This window comes from Nematolebias whitei, chromosome 17, assembly GCF_014905685.2.
Source record: "Nematolebias whitei isolate Nwh7 chromosome 17, NemWhi1, whole genome shotgun sequence".
NCBI lineage: Eukaryota > Metazoa > Chordata > Actinopteri > Cyprinodontiformes > Rivulidae > Nematolebias > Nematolebias whitei.
This window is the reverse complement of record NC_056514.1, coordinates 27,475,581-27,498,293: the sequence shown is the minus strand read 5'-3', so window position 1 is coordinate 27,498,293 and position 22,713 is coordinate 27,475,581. Positions and strand designations below refer to the sequence as shown.

The window sequence follows — 22,713 nt, the reverse complement described above, 5'->3', positions numbered from 1 at the left end:
TAATCTCAGCATAAGTGAGGATGATGCCAAGCTTTTTATTTTATATAGTTTACAGGTGATTTTATTTCAATGGATTAATTTGAACTTATGCTGAGTTAACTTTTTGTCCCTTTTTGTCACAGATGAGCATTAGTGGTGACAGAATCAGCACTGGTTACTGGAGTTGTAGTAGTTGTAGCTGTTGCAGCATTTTCACAATTTTCATTTTCATGATGTTCCTGATTTTTATTAATTTTTTATTCAAATGATCAAATTCTAAACGTAATGCTAGGGAAAACACCGTCTCTGAAATGGACAGTGTAATGTTAATTATTAACTATCAAATGTTGAATTATTTGTTGCTTTGATCACAGCTATCCAAATTCTTTCTTTTATGCACTACTACACCCAGATCTCTTCACCTACAGTTTAATTTATTCCAAGAGCAGCTGTGCATTTGTTGGCCTTTCTATCCTAGACATTCTGTGTCAAACTCAGGTTTTATAGCTGATAGAAAGCATTTTTCATTTTCTACTAGGGCTGAACGATTTTGGAAAATATTTCGAATTATGTTCATACGGAGTAAAACCTTCGAACAGTTCGGTCAGTGATCCCTGTCGGCTGCTACTTTGCTTACTTTACGTTGAAGCACTGGTCGTTGGCATTCTAGCCATGCGACTATTGTAAATGGCTTTGTGGTGGTTTTTTAAGTGTTGATAAAAATTTGTGGTGTTGCCTCGAGAGGTAGCAACAGCACCAAGGCAGGTTCTGCACAATGCATGTCATTGCGCAACGTCGTCTTTTTTTCATAGCCAAAATAATTCCAAACAACGGACGTGCTGCCGCTCTTTGGTACCAAACTTTCAGATGTGTCGGCTTCTGTTGAGCCTGACGCCATTGTGCAACCAGTTAAAACGCAGTGTTGACGTCTCCCGCTCCCTGCTCTGCTTTGCTCCGCTCACTCGCAGGTCACATAACCAGATCATGTGACCAGTCAAATTGCAACCGTTGTGATTAGAAACTCTCGTTTTATCATATTGCAATATTATTGCAAATGCAATTAATTGTTCAGCCCTATTTTCTACTAGTGTCAGAGCCTAGAGGTGTGCTTCGAATTATTGTTGAGCTGCATAATGTACTAAATTGGAGAAACTAAAAGGAAGTACAGCGTGACTGCAGTATTTGTTATCCATGTTTATTCCATGTCACTAACTTTGTCTTCATCATCACTAATCGTCCCCTTGCAATTCATTAAACGTGTGATGCACCGAGGAACTATCTCTTCACTCTGGTTTGGACTGAACATCTTGACTTTCTGTTTTGGTCATGTTTTCTTCAGTGTGGATGATCCTCGGCTCCCTTCAGTCTGTTTATGTCACAGAAACAAGAAGCTTAATATCTGTAACATGTTCAGTATTGGTGTTTTTTTATGCTACTTTGCTAACAAAATGAACACAGAAGCAGTAATGTAAAGCTCATAAATCAGCAAACGGGTTTTGTTTTTAATTTTAAGAAAATCTGACTTTTTAAGGAAGAAGAAATTACTGTAAATTATTTACAAGCTGGACAATTTGTTCAGAGCTCATCGAACCCATGTTTAAAACTTGACACACCTTGAGTTGGAATGAAAACATCAGTGGGTGGCTGAATGCTTTTGATGTTTCACCATCTGAGCTTTAGACATCTGTTTGGGTTGAGAGCAGGTTAAAATATTGATTTAGCTTTTTTTAATAACCATGAACATGAATCACAGTGACGGCTCTCTTTCTTTAAATAGAAACACTTGTCCGTGTTCTTCTGGCTGGAAACACAACAGGAAGCTAGGGGCTGTTCAGCTAATGAACTCATTTTCTGGTCCTCTCTGAATCAAACATGGCTTAACCTCCATGCTGAATTGTTATGGAGATAAAAAAAAATCCTATGATTTATTGTGCTGACTCCTGTAAATGGCAAACATGCAGCTGACTGATAGCCCATTGTAACTGCAGTTTTCATTACCTTTCCTCCTTTGACAGGTACAATAATAATCTTTTTAATTCAATGTCATTAAGTTCAGTTTATTTATATAGCGTCAAGTCACAACAGAAGTCGTCTCAGGGCTCTGTACATAAACATTCACATACATTATAAAAGCCGATTGGTAAAAGTTATCTATCTAAAGAAGCCAGCAGATTGTGTTGAATCTTCACTTTGTCGTGGTCTCCGATCCTGAGCAAGCACATCGGCAACAGTGGAAAGGAAAAACTCCCTTTTAACAGGAAGAAACCTCCAGCAGAACTAGGCTCAGGATATGCATCTACTTCAACCGGCAGGGATTTGAGAGAACGGGAAGGAGAAACAAACACAGGATGACGGGTCCAGGTGTACTTTCTATTGGAGGAAAGACAAAAAACACATAAGGATAGAAATAATGACAAATACAAACTACTAGATTAGAGCAAGTAAAGACAGCAGCAGAGTGAAGAAAGGTGGTCAGTTTGTCCTCCAGCAGTCTAAGCCTTTAAAGAGTGTGGTTGGGAAGGGATCTAGCAGTCATGAGGATGGTTTGGATGAAGCGATTATTTTTGACAATTCAGAAAGCTCAACAGGACAAAAACAGTCCAAACATAAATCAGGTTCTAGTAACATTTTTAAAGCTGCCTCATCTGACAGGGAATTGGAGGCAATAGTAGGAAGGATGGCTTGAATTTTCTCAATTTTATTTATAAAGAATCTCATGAAGTCATCACTACTTGTAGCTGTAACATGGGTCAACAGAGATGGGACTTTTCATTAGTCTAGCAATAGTACTGAACAGAAACCTGGGGTTTACTGGGATCTACTAAAGATGAATAATATTAATTTCTTGTTTTACAGAGGGCTATCTCCAAGTTAAATAAGTCTTCCATGTTAGTGGAGTGCCTTTTTTTTACCAGCTTTCTTGATGCCCGTTTTAAAGTACGTAACTCATAATTGAACCAAGGAGCCAGCTTCATCTGATTGCTTTCTTTTTCAGCGGAACAGTTTTTTATTAAGTGAAGTTTGCATTGAAGTTGTTAAATTATCAACAAGAACATCTACATCACTGCTCTCTATTGCATTACTCTGCAAGACAGAAGAAAACGACAATGGAAAAGATTCTTTGCATTTAGTGTTTTCTGATACACCTACTGTATAATGTATTTTACTCTCGGTGGCTGTGTAGTTAGTTAATGTAAACTCAAAGGTTATTGAAAAAAGCTCTAACTAAACTAATGGTTTAACTTTGACTAAATGACTGCAGTGTGCATGAGTCCAGCAAGCTATCCCTCCAGGAATTACCATTCCTTTAACGTCCTCGGAAATGGTTTATTACTCCCTAGAAGCTCCCGAATTGCAAAGTCCCACTTTCTCAATTTTCTCTGCTCAACAGTCTCCAGCTGATACTCTCTCTCCTTTTTCAAGCACAAGGTTTGACTCCTCTCCTCCTTCCTCTGTTGCTGCCTACAGAATTATCCAGAGCTATGTGCTGAGGGAGGAGTCAGGAGCCCTCTCATCAGAGGCTTCAGATATTAACAAGGCCCATCTCAGTCGGCGAGGCGGCATCATGGCGTCTCTGTACACCTCCCACCCAGCGGACAGCGGACTGACCCTGGACCTGTCACTGGAGATTAACAGGAAGCTGCAGGCCATGTTGGAGGACACACTGCTGAAGAACATTACTTTGAAGGTAAATTCTGCCCCCAGCTGGCATCAATCCTCTCTGGTGCTCTGCTATGAGTGCACAAAACCTGATTGAAATTCAATCAACGTTTGGATAATGTGAGCAGATTCCTTCAAGGCCTTTTACGTTGAAATAAGTGGAGCTCAAAGTGACCAGGTAATTTATATGTTGCATCCATGTCGTTCACAACCCTGGAACCTGTTGTGACATCACTGTCGCGATAAACAATGAATCAATTAATCGCATGATATATGAAAATTATCGACCTCATTTTCATTTACAGGCTTTATCGTTTCTTCATGTCTCTCTTTCTGAAGACACTGGATGACAAAAGGCTCAACTCTGGTGCTCTTCACTGACCCCTCCCTTTCTCTTTTCGCTTTAAAATCAATTTTAACTGCCCAAAATCACATTTTTGGATTGTTAAAAGCAGCTAAGCTGAGAAGCTAAGCTAACAGGCCGACCTTGAGGGGGAAAAAAACCTCCGTCTTGTCGAAGCTCCAAAATTCACAGTTGAAACTTGTGCCTTTGTGTAAAAAGTTTTTCTCTGCAAAAAGAAGCTGAGAACTTGTTTACTGATTTTTATTATTATTAAAAGCTTTGTGTGAGAAATGCTTTGCTAAAGAGCTCAAACCACACCGAGCATCTGCCATTTTGAGAACCGAAAAGAGACAGCCCATGTCACGTCAAGAGGCCTCCCTCCCATTTTTCTTAGCGACACACTGCTCGCGCTCTTACTATCCATCCTTCTGGTCAAACACTCTTATACTGCCATCCGGTGGTCAAAATTAACAAATTTATTCTTAAATTTGACATTAATTACCAGTAATTGTCAAATTTCAAACAATATTATCGTTTATCACAATAATTTCTGAGACCATTAATCGCCCAGCAAAATTTGTCATCGTGACAGGCCTAGTCACCGCAGCCCCTTTTCAAACACGAACGGTTTTCCATTAATCTGACAGCAACTGGACGTGTTAGAGTGGTGCCTGTATTACTCCACTGGTGCTTCTGTGGGACACCTTGCACCAGAAATTTAACCAGAAAAAGGATAAATGGACTTTGAACCTAACACAAGTGTGAACTGTTGCAGACATGCTTAGTAGAAGTGGGTTAATTTGACATGTTCAAAGAAGTCCATATAATAAAAACCAATGATAAGTCAGTCAGAGAGGTTTTATTGTCATTTCAGCTATGTCCAAGTACATATTGAAATGAAACGGTGTTCACCAGGATCACGGTGCAACATAGAACATAACATGCAAAACAAAACACATGGTGCAGATACACACTAGTAACTGCACTATTTAAAATTCTTCTCGTCTCTCCCATCAAAATGTGAGGTACATAAATGACTTTTGGAATCAGCCCATTTCAAGATGGCTGCCACAGCCAACTGATTTGTAAACTCAACTCGGTCAATTTTACAGATATTTGGCTAAAATGTAGTGTATTATTAGATGAGACCGTTTCAAACACAAACTACAAGTACTACAAAACTGAAAATCTTTGTTTAAAACTCCACTGTCAACCATTGGCATCAACCCTGTTTGTCTTGTTAGCAAAATATTGTTTGAACCACTGGGTGGGTTTTATTGAAACCCTCGTAAAGTAACCACTGGTTGTACAACTTTAATTTTTGCAGTCACTCTAATTCAAGATGACCACCACACCTAATCAATATCAGCAAATGCCAAAATAAATGTAAACGAGTCAGTTTTACAGATATTGAGCTAAAACTAGCTGTGGTAGTAGCTGATAGTCATTCACAACACACTCAGAATGTGATGGCTCCTAATATGGCATAAGATTGATTGTACATTACACTTTCAATGTTGGAACAAAACAGCAACAATTATTTCTAATCATATGGTAATAACTTAAATCTCAGTCATGATAGACATGCATTCCTTTATTGAATCCATCCATCCATCCATTGTCTTTCGCTTATCTGGGGTTAGGTTGCGGGGGTAGCAGCCTAAGTAGGGAGGCCCATACTTCTTTCTCCCCAGCTACTTGGGCCATTTCCTCTGGGGGAATCCCAAGGTGTTCCCAGGCCAGCCGAGAAACATAGTCCCTCCTGCGTGTCCTGGGTCTTCCTCTGGGTCTCCTCCCTGTGGGACGTGTCCAGAACACCTCACCAGGGAGGAGTCCAGGAGGCTTCCTAACCAGATGCCTGAGCCACCTCAACTGGCTCCTCTCAATATAGAGAAGCAGCGACTCTACTCTGAGTCCCTCCCAGATGACCGGGCTTCTCACCCTATCTCTAAGGGAGAGCCCAGACACCCTGCAGAGAAAACTCATTTCAGCCGCTTGTATCCGGGATCTCGTTCTTTCAGTCACAACCAAAGCTCATGACCATAGATGAGGGTAGGAACGTAGATCAACCGGTAAATTCAGAGCTTTACCTTTTGACTCCGCACTCTCTTCACCACGACAGACCAGTACAGCACCCGCTTCACTGCAGACGCCGCACCTATCCGCCTATCGATCGCTCGCTCCATTTTTCCCTCATTCGTGAAGAAGACCCCAAGATTCTTAAACTTTTCCACTTGGGGCAGGACCTCCTCCCAGACCTACACTCTACTCTTTTCTGGATCAAGACCATGGGAATGAATCCAAGGCCTTTAATTTGTTTCAGCATTTGACTCAAAGAAAAGCAAAACTTTGTTTAAAGGTGTTTAATCTGCAGTAGAGGATTTTTAACTGCTCCCACATGTTGTCATTTTTTGATATTTGGTGTTGATGCAGCTTCTCTTTGGACAAACATCCGAAAGAGAGTCATCAGATGGAGTGAGAGACCAACAGTTGTCTTGCAGTAGAGCAATTAAACTCTCAGACGTCGAACTGGTTAATAAACTTTAAAATGTTTTGAACAGCTGACACACAACAGTGAGAAAACGGTCTCTTTTTAGGGTCTTCAGGCTGCCTGACCCTTTAAGATGTTGTTTAATGACAAGTGTCACGCACCGTGTCGTTTTAAATCACTGTCACAGACTCAATGAAGTATGAGGAACATTAAAAGTGACCCATGTGTGAATGACTGAATGCTGTCACGTTCATAGATTGATGAAGCCATTAATATTTATATCTCATGTGTGAAAAGGACGAGTCGCGGTCGTTTAAAACTTCTTCAGTGTTTCGTCAAATCAAGACAAAAACGTCTCGGAGTTCTTGTTAGGGCGGATGATTCTCGGTTTGTTGTGTTCCAATATTTAGGTTTTTCAAACTGCAGCAGATTAGATGAACCGTTAGCAGTTCAGCTAAAATGCAGAGATGCACAAATGCTTGCAAAGCTGCGTTCAGCTGTTTTCACTGAGTTTCAGCTCGACGTGACCTGAACGAGCTTTTTTTTTTCTTTTACCTTTTAGGTCTGTTCTCATAAAGAAATTTGAACTCAGCTCTTTAGTTCTCACGCCCACCTGAGCCCAGGAGACTGCAGGATCTCTGGATGACTCTACATTAGCACTTGTCTGTATTCTGCTTATGCAGAATATTAATGTAGGGATTCTTTTTTAGTTCTATAGGCCCTGCAGAGTGGTTGTACTCATGCATCACAGCCAGCCTTGCTCTATTCACGAGTAATTTTCCTCAAAAAGTCCTTTAAGATAAAAAGTAAAGCTTCATGTTTGGCGTACAGATTCACTAATATTTTCAAATGGCTTTTTTTTTTTTTCTTCTTCTTCAGGCATCTTTGCCCTGTTTGATTTTTAATCCTGTTTAAACATTTAGGAGACATACACTGCAATGTTTTCCACTTTGAAACACATTTATGTTTATTCACATCTAAGTCTGCCACATTGGCTTGTTCTGTTTTATTAATTCTGCTCATTAAACAACCCACAAGGCCTCAATTATTAAACCCATTCTGACTATAAACCAGCAGGAGGGTTAACAAACCTACTAGTGTACCTTTTTGTTTTTCAGTAGATGCTGAATTAAATGTTTTAAATTATATTTATGTTAATCTGTTTATTTTTTAGAAATGAGGAAAAAGGGTTTAATTTTATTTCTGACTACCATTGTGAGGGGTTATGCAGGCCTATTATACTAAATTACATGCTAAGGCCCCAGTCACACTGGAACAGTTTCACTCGGTTCAAATGAAACATGGCTGGATCATGACAAATTTAGAAAACCTTCTTTAGCATGAAGGTAATCTCGACACTTCTGCAGTCCAATGACCACTTTTTGAGAAGCCTCTCCTGTGCTCTCAACAAGCTCCATTCATCAGCAGCATTTTCCCACCAAGATCCTCCCACATGAACCCATGACTTTCTCAAACCGTGTCTGGAGGAGGTATGCACAGAAAGATTACACCACAGTGGCAGGACGCTGATGACGTGTTGTAGCCCAGGCATGAGGCCAGTGTGGGTTGTTCCCCTCAGCACTAATGACGACCATTTAACATCCATTTAACATGGAGGATCTTTCTAGGGTGTTGGACAGGTCTACATGTGCACATTAAAAACACAACAGCTTTTCTACATCTTAGAGTGTGATGGAAACCACGTTTGTTTGAGCACACAGTGAGGTTGAGGCGGTGTAATGTGGTGGCAGCATATTATAATCCTGGGTGGGCGCCGGTGGAGGCAGCAGGGTTCACATGAGCCCGAGTAGTTTGTCATAAAGAGTTTGATGCAGATATGGATGAGTACAATAAAAAAGTTAAATCATGTCGTCTGGACAAGTTTCTTTTTTGGGAGAAACGTTTCATCTTTCATCCGAAAGGTTTGTTCAGATGACATGATTTAACCCTTTTTTTTTTTTTTTGTGATTTGGATGATTGAGCTGTTGAACCTTTTTTCTGAGGTGTCAGGGGTCCTCAGGCTGTTTCTGTGAGTAAGTTATGCATGGTGATTGATCGTTTTGGATGGATGGTCCACTTTTTTTACATGTGTAAAACTACCGGTAGTTTCTTTGGATTCCACAGAGGGCTGGCTTGAAACACCAAGGAGGTGCCATTTGTGAGACAGATCTGGGTTGGCAGGTCTCAGACTGATGAACTCTTTCAGATTAAAGATTAAAGGTTTCTCCCAGAAAAAGAAACTTATCCAGATGGCATGATTTAACCCTTTTTTGTGATTTATCTACCTGGATGATAGAGCTGTTTTGAAACAATGCTACAGGGTCACAGCAGGAAGGGATCTGAACAGAAAAGGCACGTTAAACCTGTAGTTTCAACTTTATATTTAAACTATTTTGATTTGAAAAGTCATTTGAACCTGTAACTATATAATCAAGTAATTTAACTAATTTAGATGTGTGATGTTACGACATGTTCTTGTGACTTCTTGAAACGCATACAGACGTCTTGTTTAGCCAAACCCTATAGACACACGGTGTCGGTCTTCAAAAACAAGCCATATACTGTAAATGATGTTAATGCTGCCACAATGTGTTTACTCCCAAATCTAGAACGCCACTGCTGACCTAACAGTCATGAAGGACAAGGTTGCATTTATTCACAAAAAGAGTTAAAAGGAATGCGTGAAATGGTCTAAATACCCCGCATCATGCATCTGCTACTACCACAGGCCCCTCACTCTGCTCACAAGCTCAAATGCTTCCACCAGGACAATAAACCTCCAGGTTAGAACTATCCAACATCCATTATGGCAGGGTCTTTGTGTGATGTGTGTGAAGGAGTCTTTAAAGGAAGACTCTAAAAATTACCTTTATATATTTGGAGTTGATGAGAAAAGTATTACCTCTTATGACCAAAACAGCTTTCAAGCAGCAGTTTAAATAATCCTCTTAAAACAGAATACCCCACTCCCCCCGTCTTCTGTCACACCCACACTTTCTGAACATGCCACCATCCTGTCTGCTCGTATTGTTGCAGCTTCCTTGATGTTTGACTCTGCTTCCTCAGTCTTTTTAAAAATCCTGTGGGCACATGCTCCGTTAAATATTTTCCCATGTTCCCATCCATTCGGCTTCCTATTGTGTCAAACTCTGTCTGTCAAACTTAAAGGGGGGGATCACAAATTGAGATAAAGTGCGAGCGGAGACGTTTTATTTCATTGAATGAACAACGATTGTCACAAAACAGGAAGTAACGATAGAAAACATAATAAAACGACATTACAAGAAAAGCTTCAACAAAGCCAAATCAAGACTTCAGTTATTCTGATGAATAATGGAGCTTTTCTTTTTTCTTTACAAGTAGTTTCTTCAGTCATGAAGAACAAAAAAACTCCTGTTCATTCTGTGTTAAAGAACTCCTGTAGCTCACGTTGCGCACGTTTTCTTTCCTTTTTGTTTCTCAGGACAATTTGCAGACTTTGGGAGCTGAGATTGAAAAACTCATAAAGGAGCAGAAGAATCCTGAAGATGGAGTCAGGACGAAGTGAAGCACAGATCCCAGCTGAGGACTTCCCCAGCCTAAACGTATGAAGGCGTAAACATGCTGCAAGAGCCAGAGGGATGTGAGATTTCCTGATTTCTGGTCCGGTCAGAGAAAGTCTCCAAGCTTACTTGAACTGTCACTGTCCCATCCACATCCCCGCTGTTACGACCCTTCTGGCTCACGTGTCTCCCCAAAGCATCTCCATGAGGACTTGCTGCTTTAAACTTGATCGTGGTGGCATCATCACATATGCGTTCGACCTTTCCCTGAATCATAGTTTCCAGGAAATCAATCTTAACGGAAGTAAAAGTACATATTTATAAATTGCCAACAAACTTTTTCTTCTGAAGTCCATGAATCGATGAGCCAAGTGTATATTTTTTTTTAAGGTTTGCTTCTGCAGATCCGCCCTGACTGGAGCGGAACATGTGTGCCACCGGTGCATTTCTTCCATCTGTTTATTTTTTTTGTTAATGTTTTTTTTTTTTTTTTTTTTCCCCGTTCGCCACAGCACTTATGACCGAGCCGATGGAGCAAGGTGCCTCCCATCAGCGGACTCGCCCATCTGTGGGGCACAGGTGCTAAAATTCAGGAAGCATTTCGGTAACATTCCCTGTAACCATCTGTGTGGGAAAACTCCTGCTCTTCAGCTACAACACGCCTGAATCAAGCTCGAGGGGATATATATAAATATAACATGAAGCAAAGGTTGGAATGTCGTGAGTTCTTCCAAAGTGAATGTAATTTTTGTTTCTCGTTTTGTTACATGCTTTTTATTTTACAATATTTGAGTTGTGTTTTTTATGAGCTTTTGTATGAGGAAATCACTTTTTTTTTTTTGGTCTTTGTTCTTAATTTATAATAGCAAATACCTTAAACATTTTAGGTCTTTTCTCACTGAAATCCATCCAAGTTTTTTAATGTCTTAAAACCTTTAAATCCATATTGAGACAAATTAATCGTTCAAAACTGGCAACAAGTAATCATTCATGTCTGTATACCATATTTTTCTGATTATAAGGTGCATTAATTGAAACAAAACGGTCAGATAAGTCAAACTTTATTCAACTTATTCACAATAAACGTATAAAATTGGTTTGAGGTCATTAAGCACAACCTGAATTAATACATAAGGTGCACCTGATTATGAGGTTCACTGTCGATTTTTGAGAAAATTAAAGGATTTGAAGTGTGCCTTATAGTCCAAAAAATACGGTACTTGAAATGTTAAGTAGGAAGATGCGGCAGCAGCTGCTACAACCAGCCCACTGTAACCCACATTTGAGTTTTTATAAGCGATTATGCTCTTTGTATATATTTTTTAAATGCACAAGTTCTCCTAAAGGTTGTGAAATACACGTTTAAGTTAAGCAACTATTTTTATATTAGACGTTTTTGTGCTGATCTTTAAAAAGATCCAGCTAGCTGATTTTCTACAACCTTTTGGTTTGGAATGTATTTTTCAAATAACAATAATTGCTTTAATAAACATGTTTAACAACACTTGGAAGAGCTTGTACACTGTAATATATATGAAAGAACATTCGTGCCTAAAACAAACTAAGTGCAGTAAGCTGGTTGTAATTGATTAAACTTTCAGATTTTTAAAAAGTGGCCAATTAATCAGTCTAGCTTTTTTTTGTTTTGTTTTTTAAGTCATTCCTTGTTTCAAGTTGTGGCCAGTATGAAGACTTTTTGTCCAAAATATGATTTTGTTAGAGCAGAGACTCGAATGTTGAGGTATTTTCATGCACTCCTCTTTATTCTGATTTCTGTTGTAGCATCACTGAGTCGTTCGAGGTTAATCAAGTGTAGACTAGTCAAAGGGAGAGCAGGAGATGAGTAGCTGTAGCTCAGGAATGCAAACAGAAATATATCCAGGGACAAAGTGCAATGCTCTTCCTTTTTTTTAATTTTCTTTTCTGAATGAATTGATGTGCCAGTATGCTGTATAGTTTTTTTTTTTTTATTGCTTGTCCATGCAACTGCAGAATATTTAAAACTGGATGTGTGCATGGCTGCATGTGCTTTCGTCCAACCGTACAGCTTTTCGTTTTTTACGCCTCGCTTCTGCCGTCCGTTGTCGATTCTGTTCCTTCCAACTTTATCAGATGCACGAAAACACCCGCAGCTCAGGACCGCCCGGCGATACATGACAGCACCCTCCCCTCAGCGGATGATTTGTAGTTTATCATTCAGGCTCTAAACACTGCAGCGTGGAAGGGAGCGCAGCCTCATTCCATCAGATTGCAGAAGCTGTCACAAAACCTAAGCCCCTCGTCCTTTTTTATTTATTTTTTTCTTCCTTTACCGGTTCATGATAGGCCCATCCCTTTACCATTCAGCTCGAGGCGATGCAGAAGTGGACCACTACGTGAATAAAGATGAAAGTATTGAGGTCACAAAGACCTTAAAACCTCTCCGCTGCAGCAGCGAGTGTGCTGCATTTGATTTAACTCGACTTTTATTACATCCAAGTTGACTTCTTTACATAAAATATCTGTTTTTAACTACAGGCAGCAAAACCTGGAGATCTTAATTCCCCTCATCATTTTGAAATTAAATTACCCTCTTTTCAGGGAAAAAAAAATCAAATTAACTTGAAATTTTGGTTCCTTTCTCGTGAAAATATGAGTCCTGTGTGTTTCTGGGTTGGTTTTGATGCAGACTCTTATACGATATCCTAATTAAGTCCCCGTGATTCTCTCATGCTCGTCTCCAGATTCCACCCAAACCAGAGTACTTGCTTATCCGAGACTTTCTGCAACCCCCCCCCCCCCACACACACACACACACACACCCTGAAATGAAGCCATGCAGCTTTGTGGAAATGAATGAATCAAACGTCATGAATGAAGAAACTGTTCAGTATGTGCCAGTGCCGATTTGTTTAAAAAAAATCCAAATGTCTGTTGTGCTGCTCTTGCTCCATTTTGTGAAATACTCAAACTGTGATGATGGTATGCATCTGTAGATAAGTCAGCCTGTAAAATGATTTTGTTTTTTTTTATTTAAAACAAACGATTCTGGATCATGTTTGTTCATGTTGTCGTTTCCAGGGAATTAAAGGAGTTGATTAACTTCATAATTGTGCTGCGTTCATTTTTTCATCTGGAAGGATGGAGTTGAATCTCATGTGGAAGTCATGGACACGGATAACCTCTCGCCCTGCTCAGCTCTTGGGTGCAGTTTTTTAAAGTGGTGTCAGCGGTGCTGGAGGTCGAGCACATGGCTGCACTCTGATGATTTAAAGCAGGGGGCTGCTTCCAAACTACAAAAAAAAAAGAACTTTCCCTCATCGCTACTTCTAGCAAAGGTTTTTAAAACATTCATGTGAAAACTTCACGGTTCTGCAAACCCCATTTTTGTTCTTTGTGAGTTTAAAAAAGCTACAAATCAGTTAAGATTTTATGTGAAGGAATATGGTATGAGCGATTTCTATCTTACCTGTTGTAGATGGCTCTGAACCAGGTCAGGTTGGAGAAATAGTAGAAATCTGACCCGACTGACAAGCTAACGTCTAATCCAAGTGGCTCCAAGACAAAAGTACATTACTGTCATTAACAGATGTATTTTTTTTTACATCTGTTTTGGTCTTGGCCCCAGTTGGATGAGCTGCTAGCTTGTCTAAACTGATAGTGGAGGTCTCTGCAGATCATCTGCACAGTAGGTGTGTCAGTCCTGAATGAGCAGGTTGGACTTGAGAAACCTGGCTGTTACTTTAAGCAGCTACAGAATGTATTAAAGCTCCCAGTGGCTGCAGACCCCTTAGAGCCCAGATGACCGTCAGCTGAAGGGTCCTGCTCAGATCCAGTGACTATTCTGGTTTATGACCATTTTGACCAGCTGACTGACGTAATAAAGCTGTGTCAATATTGAGGTCTGGGTGTGATCAATAGTCAGTAAATCTGCTCCGTATATTAAATTACAGGCTCTTGGAACCAGTATGTGATTTTGATTTTTAATGTCTATTGCATATTTAAGTTATCTCTTCACTTTATATTTAGATAATGCAACATGAAGACATCCACAATGACATTCTAAGTTTTAAAAATGACACTTAAGTCTTGGAAAAAAAAAAAAGAATGGATACTGAAATCTGTTTGCTCTTTAGCTGCTTATACTTGAGCCTTAGCAAATGTAACGCTCTTTAAATAATAAAAATTGATCAAGTTTGATGCACCCATTCATAGTGGACACTCCCACTTATCATGGGGATTACGCTCCAGACACCCTCATGATAGGTGAAAATCTGCTATATTTATTTTACTATATAAAAAAAAAAAAAAAAAAAAAATATATATATATATATAGATAGATAGATAAGGCTTTATAAACCCTTCCCACTCTCTTGCGTTGTTCTTAACGATGTTCTAAACTCTCTAAAACACTAAAAGAGCACAAAGAAAGAGAGCAGACAGACTGATGCTACAGTTGCTGAGTCAATCAGTGCCTCGGATACAGAGCACAATGCTCTGATTCAGTGGCCAACTGGCCATCAGAAGCACCAGGACATTTCCCGGTGGCCTGGCCCGCTCAGTGATCACCGAGAGGCTGGACTAAAGGCTCAGTTTGGGTTGTCCTTGGTTATTTTAAATAAACAATCCGTGCCGCTCGTGCAGCTCACCATTAGCTCTCACAGGCTAAACAGTAGCGATGGGGAATGACAGACACCCCCCCCCCCCCCCCCCACACACACACACACACACAGCTTTTTCTGAGGCTGTCGCAGCAGAGCAGAGAGACAACAGATTGTGTGGAGAATGGGAGGAAAATCTTTCAGCTATCAGGCTCCTCTCTTGTGGAACCAACTTCCAGTTTCTGTCCGTGAGGCTGACATATTGTCCAGTTTTAAGACTGAGATTAAGACTTTCCTTTTTGATAAATCCTGTAGTTAGAGTTGGCTTGTTATGCTGCCTTAAGCTTAGACTACTGGAGGACAAACTGACCTCATTTCCTTAAATTAATTGTTAAAATTGAATGGTTTTCATTTGATACTATTTCTATCTTAACATGTGATTCTTGACCTGCCATTGTGTATTTATTCCTCTCAAACCCAGCCGGTCGAAGCAGATGACCGCTTGTCCTGAGCCTGGTTCTGCTAAAGGTTTCTTCCTCATGAGGGAGTTTTTCCTTTCCACTGTCGCCTTCATGCTTGCTCAAGAGGAGAGTTCTGTGATGGAGTTAAACTCAAAGCAGTCTGCTCCTAAAATAAATAAACTGAATAAAATAAATAAACTGAACTGAATTGAATTGCCTGCCCCCTCTAGCCTGTAATGACTTGTGCTCGCGAGGGTTATATGTCCCCGCACTCATCTTTGTACGTCCATCTTTTCTCCGGTTTAGTTCATTTTTCTCCGGTTTACAATTTTACATTGAAAACCCTAAGAACATTGAGTCCGCCAAAGTTGAACTGCAAAGTATCAAGGAACTACTATACTCCTTAGAAATATCTAGAACAAGTAAGATATTCACTCTTCATGACCCACTTCTTAAAATATCTGTACTTTCTCTTTTAAATATTTGTTTACATACAGATTTTATTGCTTCGGGCTGCAGGTTCAACTCGTCTGACCGTTGGTATTCTGCAACAGTGACGTTTTCTGTTATTGTTGCATCAGTAGGAGTTGTTTTGTTGAACAAGGAGCTCTACATCATCATGTCAGTCTGTGGACATTGAAATCTAACCTACGTGTTTCATGGTCCTCCTCCGACTGAATCTGTGTGGACCTTAAAAACACCCACAGACCAGCTGATAATCACTTGTCATTAAAATAATTATTATAAAATATACTTTAAGTGGCCTCTTTTCAGATTCTGATTATGTTTTCAAGTATTTTTTTCTCCTCAGGCTGAGCAGAAAGACAGCAGGTTCAGCTCCCCAAGTCAGACCAGCAGTTCCTGATGGGCTATTTTTAGCTCAGAGAAAGCCCCCATCAGCTCAGACGACACACTTTTTGAATCCATAATGCATCGACGGTGTCCTTAGGGCCAACATGGAGCCCATAATAGCAGCTCTTATAGTCCAGAGATAACAGCCATGTCCTGTCCCTGATTGGCTTTTTAGGTTTACTTGTGTACAACTAAAGCTGCAGCGTCAGAATAAAAAAATAAAAAATAAAACAACACACTGCTTGTATTCCAGTTCAGTGTTGTGTAACATCCGGCACAAAAATAGGGCCTTTAATTGGGAATCTTCATGTGACCATCTGGTGTGTCCCATTAAGAAAACCCCGCCCTCTCATGCGTGGACCTTAATGGTCATGTGTTGATTATGCACCACTCTCTGCTCTGCCCCTTCAGGTGGAAAATTGAGACTGTTAATTTTCTGTGACGTAGCTGCGGCACATTAACAAACCAAACTTTTATGTTTTGTTTTTTAACTCTTCATTCAGATTTGTAATTGACAGAAACCAGCAGGGCTGCAGACTCTGACTTTGTTCAACTTGTAAGGACCTTTCGTGCACAAATGAAACAAGTCATGCTTGTTTCCTGTTGAAACTGCATAATAGCAACTGCGGGGAGCAAATCTGAAGGATGAGACCAAAACAAGTTTAAAGCAGCGTTATATCACATGCCTTTACTGCGGGTCTGGAAAACGTCTCCTGCCATGTAGAGACTGACAAGTTCTCACTGGCTGCAACAGTTAGTGTCACGAGCGAATTAAACTCAGGTCCAGTGTGGCTGCGGGAGGGTCTGGAGATTTCCTGGTGGGCCGGTCTGATGTGTGGGCTGCAGGGCCAGCGCTCCCCGTTTTGTTTTGTTTTTTAAACTTTTTATTAACAACATATAAACACAGAACACCGCTGCAGCTGCCAGCTCTCGGTTTGTTTTGTGTTTTGTTTGACCTGTCAATCAATCCAGTAGGCATCTCAGCAAATGAGCAATCAGCGACCTCAATTTGTTCCAAAAGTAAACACCCCTTGTCTGCGGAGCTGCTCTGCAGCCGCTCAGGGTGGATGCTCGAGTATGACGTCTCAACCCTCTGCAGTAAGTGCGCACAGTTTCCACGCGGGTGGGTCCTCGTGGCTCATTGAGACTACATGTATAAATAAAGGTAAAAAAAAACTGACCCATGAAATTACAGAGCAAGGCTAATGTGTGTGTGTGTGTGTGTGTGTGTTTTTTTTAACCACCCATGTTACAGACACTGTTTGGAAAATTAAACATTTACTGTACGTATTTGTGTATGTTACGGTACATATTTAATTAAAAGTTGCTTTGTTTAAATCTGTGTAAATATCTCATGTTACAATGTGGACACTCGCGGCTTATAGACAAGTGCAGCCTATATATTTACACAAATTTTTTTTTTCTTTATAGATTTAGTGGGTGCGGCTTATATTCAGGTGCGCTCAATAGTCAACTGAGATATTAAAAGTTTGACTGTGGCAGTAAAATCTCTAAAGGTCTTGCATCTTTTTACTCAAATGGTCACAATATTATAGATAATTTATGGTGTTAAATTCTTAAGCAAGGGAAAAAAAATCAAGTCTTACAAATAACTGTCATCATTCAATTTTTTTTTCTGTCATCATCCCACAGATTAATCTCATGACCCTTTTGAAAAAGCCTAAACAAACAACTTTAGCTTCTCCTTCCTTCAACCTTGTAAACAGTAATAGTATCTTAACACAAAAAAAGTTATGGGATTTCATTTGGGTTTCAAATGCTATTCTAGATGTCACTTTTCTGATCAGATAGTCAGTGTTTATAAAAATCAGATCATGTCATGTAATACTGAACTCTCATGCGGGGTACCACAGGGTTCTGTTTTGGAGCCACTTCTAATCTTGCTTCGTGTACTGCTCCTAGGGCTGATAAAAATAAATAAATCCAGCAAAATCTGTGACCACACTGATGCAGACAACATACAGTTGTAGTTTTTGTTGACTCCGTGCTCTCTGACGGATGTCTCAGTTGAGAAGATAGGAACTATTAATAACTATTTAACAAAGCATAGCTTCAAAAGTGACCAGTGTCTCTATTAAGCATGATTTGAGTTTAATCTAAATAGGGATGTATTTTTCTGATTAGATATTCAATGTTTATACAAATCAAATCATGTCATTTAATACTGAACTGTCATCTGGGGTACCACAGGGTTCTGTTTTGGAACCACTTTTATTCTTGCTTCATGTATTGCAAGGCTTACATGCTTACTTGACCATATGCTCAAACATTTGGGAAAACACCTGGATTTCTGAAGGTGCGCAGTGCTGAGGATACAAACAATGGCGTGGCCTTCTTCTTCTCTCATGCGACAGCATGTTTTCAACCCAAATCAGGTACTTCTGCTCGAATGGAAGAATCCTTTCAACCCTCCTGCTCTGCCTTCTTGTTTTACCGTCTTCCTTTCAAGTGAGGTGTAAAAACCAATGCCTCCGTTGGCTCAGTAAGGAACACTCTCTGAAGTCGTTTATTTTGCGTTTTTAAACTCACCTCTTGAACCACAGTGGAGAAAGTTCATCCAGCCGGGGCAGATTCTACAGATTTTTGAGGGATCACATGCTGCAAAAACATAATAATGGCGTTCAGATCTTTGTGTGTACAGAAGGAGACGAGTTAACCCTCGATCAAAAGCTGGATGGTACCGGACGGGATCAAGCTGTTTATGTTTTTCACCTTCAACACAGATTTGGGAGTCCAGTGCCTTATACTCAGATTTAAACTAATAAATATGTCTTTATTAACAGTTTATGTTCGCATGGGCAAGAAGACAGATGGTAGGCATGACAAGGGACCATCAGATGATGAATCAGGTCGTCTGTATTCAGGTGCCATACGATAAATGGGCAAAGCTCACTATGCTGGCAGCCCCATGGACAACTTAGTGAGGAAATCTGAGGAGTATCCGCAATGCGTTAACAAATAAAAAAAGTTGATCCTAAGTGTTTGCATTTGGAGAAACTAATGAGGAGGAAATAAATTAAAGCAAACCTCTAGTCTGAGAATGGAAAGGCGATATTTTTGCTTGTTTGTGTACATGTTTGTACGTCTGTTAACAAAATATCTCACGAACCAGTGGACAGATTTTAATAAATTTCCCAGGAAGCAATCATTGGATGGACATCTATAACTGTTTACGTTTAAGAGTCAACCCAAAGCAATATGGCTGCCACAGCCAACTGATCTTAGGAAACACAAAAGTAGGTATAATTTAGGCTGTTTGGCAGTTATTAGGCTAACATTTGGTGTTGTAGTAGCTGAGATTCATTCGCAACACATATTCTGTGCGCTAACTGATTGCACAAGATCTGTTTTGTTTTTACTTTGCCATTAACTGTTGGAGTCAACGCTGTCTGTTAGCAAAATATCTCATAAATCATTAGAAATATCTCAATGGAATGCTCAGAAAGTATTCAATGGGTGTATATATATATATATATATATATATATATATGTCTCATTAACTTTTGGAGTTAACCCAATTCAAGATGACTGCAGCAGTTGTGTGATTCTGGAAAACACCGAAATGGCTTTAAATCAGCCAGTTTTACAGATATTGGGGTAAAATTTGGTCATGTAGTGGCTGAGGGTCATTCACAACACATCCCTTAAAACATTGTCATGAGTTTCTTCATTTGATGGCAAATCCGTCCGTTTAGATCACGCAACCCAAACGCATGACACGACGGTTTGATCACATTCACCACAGCTTCATGTTGGAGTCGGAGTCAGTCGGAGGAGCCAAAGTGCAGCAGATGGAGGCCACAGAGCGCCAAGTTCACACGGGAACCCAAACCGTTGGACACGTGTAGAGTCGCACCTGGTTCCTGGCACCGCACTTCCACGCCCTCACCATGAGCCCAAATGGAAAAATCTCAGGAGAATATGAGCTTACGAAACATGAAAAGTTCAGATTTGTCAGTGTGCTGCACCAAGGAGCCAGAAACATTTTACATTTATCTTATACAGTTAAATCAAACTTGTCAGTTTAACAGGCTGAAAAATATATTTAATGATACTTAATACAATTTAGATAAAACGTCATTTAAAGCCTGCATTTGCATACTGGTGGAGCATAATGCACCATTTTAGTCTCATGGGATTAGTTTAGGATCTCAGCTGGGGTCTGATAAGGTTGTGATGATTAGCAATCAGCAGTCATTACCCTCAGGTGCTGACATTTCTATCTTTCAAACGTTCCTGTGTTGCTTTGAACACCCTCTATTTCCACCCATCTTGCAGAAGGAGATGAAACTGGTCCAACACCTTGAATATTTGTGTTTTGTCCTTTCTTTGGAGACTCTGCAACCGAAGAAACTAAAACAGTATCATTTGTTTCCCAGCAGCAGGTTTGCACACGAGCCTTTGAGTCTTAATGGGAGTTAATGGGAGAGATCATATCTCTCCATTGGCTCCTTGTCAAATCCAGAATTAAATTCAAAATCTTACTTCTAACCTACAAAGCCATCAACAACCTAGCTCCATCTTTTATTACCGATCTTATTGTTCCATATTTTCCTAACAGAGCACTTCGCTCTCAGACTGCAGGCTTACTTGTGGTTCCTAGAGTTTCCAAAAGCAGAATGGGAGGAGCTCCTCTTGTGGAACAACTTCCAGTTTCTGTCCGTGAGGCTGACACAATATCCAGTTTGAAGACTGGGCTTAAGAATTTCCTTTTTGATAAATCCTATAGTTAGAGTTGGCTTGTTATGATGCTATAGACAGACTACTAGAGGACAAATTGACCTCATTTCCTTAAATGAATTGTTAAAATTGAATAATTTTCATTTGATATTATTTCTATCTTAACATGTGATTCTTGACCTGCCATTGTGTATCTATTCCTCTCAAACCCAGCCGGTCAAAGCAGATAGCCGCTTGTCCTGAGCCTGGTTCTGCTAAAGGTTTCTTCCTCACGAGGGAGTTTTTCCTTTCCACTGTCGCCTTCGTGCTTGTTCAAGATGAGTCTGTGATGGAGTTAAACTCAAAGCAGTCTGCTCCTCAGAAAAATAATGTTTTTTACTTACGTTTCACATATGAATGTTTCTGTTCAGTGCCTTGAGACGACTTCTGTTGTGACTTGGCGCTATAGAAATAAACCGAATTAAACTGAGTTCAGTGGGATGCTGCAGTTCTCTGTAGTGATGGTGCAGATGGTGGATGTAGGAGGTGGATGGTGGGAAATTGAAGATCGAGTCACACCTGTTGCATGAAAGCATCACGAACCGCTTGACAAATGTTAATTAAGCTTTTCAAAAAAAAAAATCTATACGTGTACCTCTACAAGTGATTAGCATTCGGAGTCGGTCCAATCTAAGATGGCCACCACATCTCGTCAACATTAGCCAAGACAAAAATAGCCAGTTTTACAGATGTTGAGCTAAACTTTGATGTCGAAGTAGCTGAGAATTTTTCATGAACGCGACGTTTTTTAACGTTTGAACAAAAAATGGCTACAACTCCATCGCCTCTCAGATAATCTTAGTCCAAAACTCTAACATGAACGGTGGCGGGCGATATGCATTCCTTCAAGAAACGCTGAGTCGTCATTTAATCTCTTGTATTTAACAAACAGGATGAATTGCAGTGCAGTGGAAGTCTAAATAAAACTCTTAAATGACATTTAGGATACATGTTTGCAAAACAGTTTTTTCTTATGAAACCATTTTGTTGGTTTACAGAAGCATCAAGACAAAGAAAAGTCCAAACAGCAGCAACTGTACAAATACAGACTGGACTCAAACTCATATCTGACTGTCTTTTTCAGATGGACGGACAGAATTTGATCAAAACAAGACGGCGCCACGGATCCGCGATGCTTTGTGTCAACAATCCATGCTGCTGCCGGTGTGGGAGCCAGGTTCTGGCAGCCTTTTCATAATCGCACAATTGAAACACTGTCACCTACTTGCTGAACCACATCCATCCGCGCGACCGTCTGCCAATTGCCTCTTTGAGAAGGATTTTCACCTTAGACTGGTTTCTAGTGAGGACAGTGGAGGTTCATTTGGAGGCAACCCTCCTAAGAACTGTTTCCAGAAGGGAAAAGGTGCACCTATCAAAGTGTCTGCAGCTTATCCTCACATCACTAACTCCTAGTTTTGCTTGCAGAGGTTATGTTGATAGCAATCTATCCACTTTTCTTTTGAGCAGCCAAAATGTGGACTGATACGCGTGCAATTTGAAGCAATCACTCTTAAAGCAGCCGATTAGCTGCTCCATCTGGGAGCGCAGCGCTAATCTGCTCAAACCTTCAGCCAAACAAACAATGGTCAATAATTAAGCAGGTCTTTGGCAGGAGGCCATCAGTGATTTCTGTTGTTGTTATTTTATCCCTAAATAGAAAAAAAAAAAAAAAACATGTCTCATTCAAGCTCGTTGCTTTAGCCAGTCATATCTAAACAGTGTTCCTCAGCCAAAACAGCTGAGCTCGCCTTCGTTCTGCTCTTTTCGGCCCAAATGAAATGTTCGGCTCGGCTCCTTTTTGGAGGAGCGTCATTAGCTAAACACATCATGCTAATGCTTAGAGGCTAATTAATGTTCCTCAGAGAGAATGGCAAAGCTCTCCAGTAAGAGCCTCTTCATAACACCAGCTGCCGTGATGTTTAGTCAAACATTTTCTGCGGGCTAGACTCAGGGGAAGAGGAGCAAGTAAATATCCTGATGCATGCTCAATAATCCAGGTAGAAAAATCCAAAAAAGTTCAATCTGGTCCTCTGGACATTCAAAAAAAAAAAAAAAAACAAAG

At 40.1% G+C, this 22,713-nt stretch overlaps 1 protein-coding gene across 1 annotated transcript in view; it reads left to right on the top strand.

Annotated features, from left to right (window-relative positions):
• ccdc186 (coiled-coil domain-containing protein 186) overlaps positions 1-10,518 on the top strand; it is a 28,857-nt gene extending 18,339 nt beyond the window's left edge. Inside the window, exons 15-16 of the mRNA XM_037691051.1 lie at positions 3,448-3,667; positions 9,937-10,518. Of these exons, the coding sequence (XP_037546979.1) occupies positions 3,448-3,667; positions 9,937-10,020 (304 nt within the window). The 3' untranslated portion in view covers positions 10,021-10,518. The remainder of the gene's footprint in view (positions 1-3,447; positions 3,668-9,936) is intronic.
• The last annotated feature ends 12,195 nt before the right edge of the window (positions 10,519-22,713 follow it).